The 6,000-nt window shown below is 45.4% G+C and overlaps 1 protein-coding gene across 1 annotated transcript in view; it reads left to right on the top strand.

The window, feature by feature from the left end:
• The first annotated feature begins 618 nt into the window (after positions 1 to 618).
• Positions 619 to 6,000, top strand: part of PCOLCE2 (procollagen C-endopeptidase enhancer 2) — a 72,233-nt gene continuing 66,851 nt past the window's right edge. The window contains exons 1-2 of the mRNA XM_003826512.5: positions 619 to 1,222; positions 2,259 to 2,367. Coding sequence (XP_003826560.1) covers positions 1,140 to 1,222; positions 2,259 to 2,367 — 192 coding nt within the window. The 5' untranslated portion in view covers positions 619 to 1,139. The remainder of the gene's footprint in view (positions 1,223 to 2,258; positions 2,368 to 6,000) is intronic.

Raw genomic sequence — 6,000 nt, 5'->3', positions numbered from 1 at the left:
ATAGCTGGTGATTATTAAAAATCTCTATGAATCTAGTCTGTTCCTGTCATTCTTTTATTAATCCCTGGTTATTGGGAAGCTCTTAACAAAATAAATGTTTAAAATTATATTTCTGTAATTAAGTAAAAGAGAGTATTGATTCCACAAGGCTAGAATTGTTCGTCTAAGAAAAACGAATTCTCCGTAAATTTTAACCCGTTAATACCACAGAAAGATGCTGTTGGAAAGGTCTAAGAACAGAGCAAAGCAGAGAAACACCATTTTCAGAACATGACATGGGATGGTGAGATTTGCTGATTTGGTTCCGTCTTCATTATCTGACATTTAATGACAGTTCACACAGAAATCGCTCGCCTGAAAACCCGTGTTTAAATCCCGGCACAGAGACTGTCTTCCTTGTCATTGTCATACCAGTAAAAAAAAGAAAAGTATCTAGAGAGAGAGAGAGAAAGAGAGAGAGAGAGAATAAGCACAGAAGTTAAAATACAATAAAATCCCTTTTCCCTTTCTTTCCTTGGATCTGGGTTTTGAAGGAGACAAAGAAGGACCCCCAGGCTTTCCAGCAGCCAGCAAGCGCTATTACTTTTTATTTAAAAGCAACTGGGAAAAACATTCCCCAAAGCAAAACCAGAAGCCCTCCCTGAGAATCGTCTCTGGGCGTCGGGGTCCGGGCCGCTGGGGTGCCACTCCGCAAGGGGTTCCTCTTCTCCCCGGGGTCCCTGAGGGCTGGACGAGAGAGGACCCGTCGGTCCCGGGGTGCCGGGAGGAGACGTTCGCCCGCCCCACGAGAGGGGGCGGCTCTGGCCTCGGAGCCGCCCCTCCTGCCGCCGGAGAACAAACGGGATATTCAGCAGTGGCCTGTGGCTGCCAGAGCAGCTCCTCAGGGGAAACTAAGCGTCGAGTCAGACGGCACCATAATCGCCTTTAAAAGTGCCTCCGCCCTGCCGGCCGCGTATCCCCCGGCTACCTGGGCCGCCCCGCGGCGGTGCGCGCGTGAGAGGGAGCGCGCGGGCAGCCGAGCGCCAGTGTGAGCCAGCGCTGCTGCCAGTGTGAGCGGCGGTGTGAGCGCGGTGGGTGCGGAGGGGCGTGTGTGCCGGCGCGGGCGCCGTGGGGTGCAAACCCCGAGCGTCTACGCTGCCATGAGGGGCGCGAACGCCTGGGCGCCAGTCTGCCTGCTGCTGGCTGCCGCCACCCAGCTCTCGCGGCAGCAGTCCCCAGAGAGGTAACGCGACCCCTGCCCGGGCTCCCTTTCTCTCCCCTCCCTTCCTCCACCCCTGCAGCCTCGCCTGCTGCTTTACTCAACCCGCTTCGGCGCGCCTGGGTGACCCAGCGCGCGACCCTGCGCTCCCGCGCGGTGCAGGCGTCCGCCACCCTCGCGTAGGCTAAGCCCCGGACTTCGGGACCCATCCTTGCTCGCGGGGCTCCCTCCTGGGTCCCCAGCCCGGCCTGCCGGATGGCCCTGCAGCTGGCTTGGCCACCACGTGGCGGGGCTTAATCTGACTTGTGTCTCCCCTCTCCTCGTGTCTATGGGGCCAGAGGGAAGCACTGGGGCCCAAATATGTGGATTTTGGTTTACCGCTGTTTTTTTTTCTTCCCCGAGAGGCTTTGCCCAGAGACGTAAACTAGGGAACTACCCTAGCGGCGCGGCGCCTAGGAAGCCGCTCCGGAAAGTTAAGTCTTCGCCAACCTCTGGACGGCCCCAGGAGCTGGGCTGTGGGACCTGCCCGGTGGCCAACTTTGGCATCGCCTCTTCAGCCTCCATCAACATCAGCCTCCCTTTCGATGGGAAGCTCTGCCAATGGCGAGTGATTTTCAGAAAGGGGGAGGAGAACTGGGCATCTCTCCAAATATGGGAACGACAAACTTTTTTATATTAACCAATTGCTTGCCTGTCTTTCTTTAAAACCATGCTTCTCATTCAGGCTGGCTCTTACCTTCTCTCCCACTCCCCCAGTTAAATTGATGTATTTACCATTTTCCTACAAGACTTTGCCACAATGCCGAGGACTTGATTATACATCCATATAATCTTGTGTTATTATGATGGAGACAGATGGCAGCTGGACTGAATGCTTTGTCAGGCTGTAATTTAAATATTCTAGGAGCTAGCAAATTTTCAGATCCCTTATATGGTGCAAGCATTGATTAATCAACATTAACTTTTATTTATATTAATAGGCTACACCTTTCTGAAGGTAACATCAGATTGTTAGACCATGTTTCAAATTACATTATCTTTTCTTCTTTTATGTTCCCAGACCTGTTTTCACATGTGGTGGCATTCTTACTGGAGAGTCTGGATTTATTGGCAGTGAAGGTTTTCCTGGAGTGTACCCTCCAAATAGCAAATGTACTTGGAAAATCACAGTAAGCATTTTTTAAAAAGGTATTCTCCTGGAAGTGGGTGTTGGCAACAGTGTGAGGCTGCTGCCTTTTTCCTCTGGTGTTAGGATTTGAGTAAGAGGCAAATGCCTGAAATAGTGAAATGTTGGATTTACCCCAACTATTGGGAAGATTTTTATTAACATAATAGATCTAGTCGTGTCCTGCATTAGTGATTACAAAGGGCACAAGATAATGCTTGAAGGAATAAATTCTCAGAGCGGATGTGTTTCTGAAAGCCCAGTGTGACTCAGTTGAGTTTTATAGATTCATAATTAAAGCTGTTTTCAGTCAAAGGCCTGTTGTAATGACCTTCATAAGTTTTTTGTTGCTCGTGCCTTCATAAATTCCCAGTGGGAAATGGAAGATCAAAGATAGTGCTTTGACTACTCTATGCCCATTAGGAAACGAAAAAGAAAAAAATTTAAAAAGCCCACTTAATGTTCCTGGGTTGAAACCACCTCTAAAGGCAGTCTAAGAATAGAGAATGGGGGGGTGGGAATCTAAATAGCAGCCAAGGGCCAATAAAAAGTCCATGCTGATTAGTAATAACATAGATTATGCTGAGTCAAGATAAGCTGGATTTAGAGACAGCCATATATTTTTTAACTGATTTAGAGTCAACTAGAGTGAGTCATCTTTCCAGTCAGCATAGCATTGACTGTTACCTTCTTCACTTTTTCGTTGTTGGGAAGTTGTTTAGTAATTGAATACATTGGTTCACTGAGAGCTTCTTTCAGTCAGATTGTGCCACTGGAGGACTTAGATTTTTTAAAAAGTAGCCCCCACTGAATGTGTAAACTAGCAGTTACTGTGTGCCAGGCATTTACCATGCCAAGTAGTTAACAAGTATAATCACCCAGAATCCTCAAAACAACTGTATGAGAAAGTATCTATTATCATCCCTATTTTATAGATGGGGAAGCTGAGGCCTGAAACAATTATAGAAATTGACTTGATCAGACAGTTGGGAAGCCCAACTTTATGTAAAAGTAAAACCTACTTTGCAATAAGGTATTCCCACTGAGGTCATTTTGCAGGCAGATATGAGAGGTCCCCTTCCATAATATAAAACTCAGCTCTTACATGCCTTGACGGCCTCTTGTAAAATGCCAACCATGTCACAAACTGGTACAGATTTCATTATGTTATTATAGCACATGTGGCCAGGAAAGAAGTCATAGAAAATAAGTTTGAAATACTATTAACATAAATGTCAAATAAGTCTCTGAAACAAAAATAAAAGCAGCTTGATTTTCATATCGTGATTGTGTTTTAAATGTAATTAAATGGCCATAAGTTTTAAACGACCCTAGAAAATCAATGGCTCAGAGGCGTCATGTGCCCAAGTAGAAATTCATGGTTGGCCATGTGTTCTGAGTATTGCGGACAGGTTGATGTGACATTACACTTTGGGGTTGGGGGGCACGTCCAGTGAAAGCTTTCCTTGATAAAGGAACGGTTTGCCTCAGGAGAGGCATGATTTCCTGTGTGGGAGTGGGGAAGTTAAATGGATGCTCCATCTGGATGTCCTGTGAAGGGAAAGCCTGTGAGCTCAGCAGTCACTTCCCTGGATTCAAATTCCAGTTTCACCACCATAAACTGTGTGTCCAGGATCTACCTCCTTTAAACCTTAGGATTACTGTGAAGACAAAATGAGATAGTGTAAAATGCTTCAACTCAGTGCCTGAGTGGGAAGAAGCTTGATTTGTCTGAAGAACAAATTAAGGAGGTTGGAGTGGCTGGAATGGAATGAGCAAGGGGACAGTGGGAAGAGAAGCGAAGAAGGTAAACAGGACTCTGTGGGCCACGGTGGAGAGTTTGAATTTTGTTTTGAGTAGGAGTCACTGGAAGATCTTAAGCAGAGGAATGAGCTTATCTGGTGTCTGCGTGGAAGATGAACTGTAGGGAGTTAAGAGTAGAGGCAGAGAGACCAATTAGGAAGCTGTTGTGGTATCCAGGAGAGGGAAGATGGTGGAGTAGACAAGGTGGTAGCAGAGAAGATGAAGAAATGCGGAGTCTTCTGCCCACAGTGTTTTCTCAGCAGCTCTGCCTGTGGTTAGGATATAGTGGCACCAGCTAGAAGGATACATGCACCAGGCTCTGTCTCCCTGCTTAGCCATTCCAGACAGGACTGTGCTCTACTATGGCCTTGTCCAAGGCCATCTATTAAAGGTTTTTCCCAAGCTGGTTGGTCCAGCCCATTTTTCTGTTCCTGCAGTCAGTAAACCAAGAATAGTGTTCCCATTGAGTGATTCAGTATCACTTTTATTAAAATATCACAGAGGCCGCTGGAGACGGGAAAGCCTCAGAGTGGTCCTTAAACTGTAGTTCCTGTAGCTGGGGGGAAATATCTTGCTTTCACTCACTGGCCTCCCATTCTGTTCGTCCAAACTGGAGATGTGTCCCAGCATGGTAGCTTTCACCGCTAAATGGTTTTCATTAAACTCTATCATATCAATGGAAGAATGGGAAATGTCTGATTTAACTTTTGCTTTAAGAAAGGTGAATCCTAGTTGTTACCACCAAACTTCCAGTCCTTCGTGTTGGACTTTCTGATGCGAAAGTACAGCCCGCAGATTGGAAATTTAGATGTGTCCTTACATTATAGTACTTTAAAATTTTTATAGCAATTTCTTAGACAGCTGCATTGTTCCAACACACTGTATTGGCTATTTAAATGTAAATTAAGTTAAACATTTAGTTTCTTAGTCATACTAGCCACATTCAAGTGCTCAATAGCCACATGTGGATAGTGGCTGCCTTACTGGACAATATGTAATATAGTATTTCTGTCATCACAATTTTTCTTGTGGACAGTGCTGTGCTATTAATAGAACAATTTTATGCTTAATTTTACTCACGTAAAATGTTGAGGACAGAGGTGCTCTGTGCTGCTTAGTTGTACTTCTGCTTTGCAAATAGGCAAGCTGCTACTGGTTCTTTGTAGTTGTTGGAGCTGTAGCTGGAACTCAAGACTCTTGACTCAGCTTTATCACCAAGAGTTGATGGCCTTAACAGGTCTTAGCTTTTTTACTTTTACTGTATGTGTTCTCAAAAATGTATGCTTAGAGACTAAATTAGAGAATTTGAGTGTTAAGAAATAGTTGAATATTTTGTAATCCATGATGGGGTTGAGAGTTTCTTAGTTTACTGTAGGAGTTGATTCTGGGGACTATAACCTAAAAGGCATCTGCATAAAATCCCCTAATTCTCAAATACGGGGACGTGGGTATGAGTTAAATGTGATTTGACAGCTAAGGTATATATAATCCTTTGGAAAGTAGTGACTGGTCTTCTAAGCAGGCTTGGAAGAACAATAGGATTGGGGTGAGGCATAAGTCACCCTAATTTATTTAAGAACCAGAACCAATAACTCCCACCTGTATTAAGCCCTGCAGCAAGAAATGAAACTCCAAAAGTTGACATCCCACCACCTGGACCCCTCTATTACAGTGGTTCTTCTGCAGTTCGAGATTGTATGCAGGAGACAACAGTAAAACATCTCTGAGATCCATAAAAGAAGTAGGGGAGGGTGGACCACTGTGAACAAAAACACAGCTGGTGTGATGTATTTCACTGCCACATAGGCAGGACACATTTAGAAGAGCCCATGAA

This window comes from Pan paniscus, chromosome 2, assembly GCF_029289425.2.
Source record: "Pan paniscus chromosome 2, NHGRI_mPanPan1-v2.0_pri, whole genome shotgun sequence".
In the NCBI taxonomy this organism is placed as follows: Eukaryota; Metazoa; Chordata; class Mammalia; order Primates; family Hominidae; genus Pan; species Pan paniscus.
This window is presented reverse-complemented; position numbering and strand designations above follow the sequence as displayed.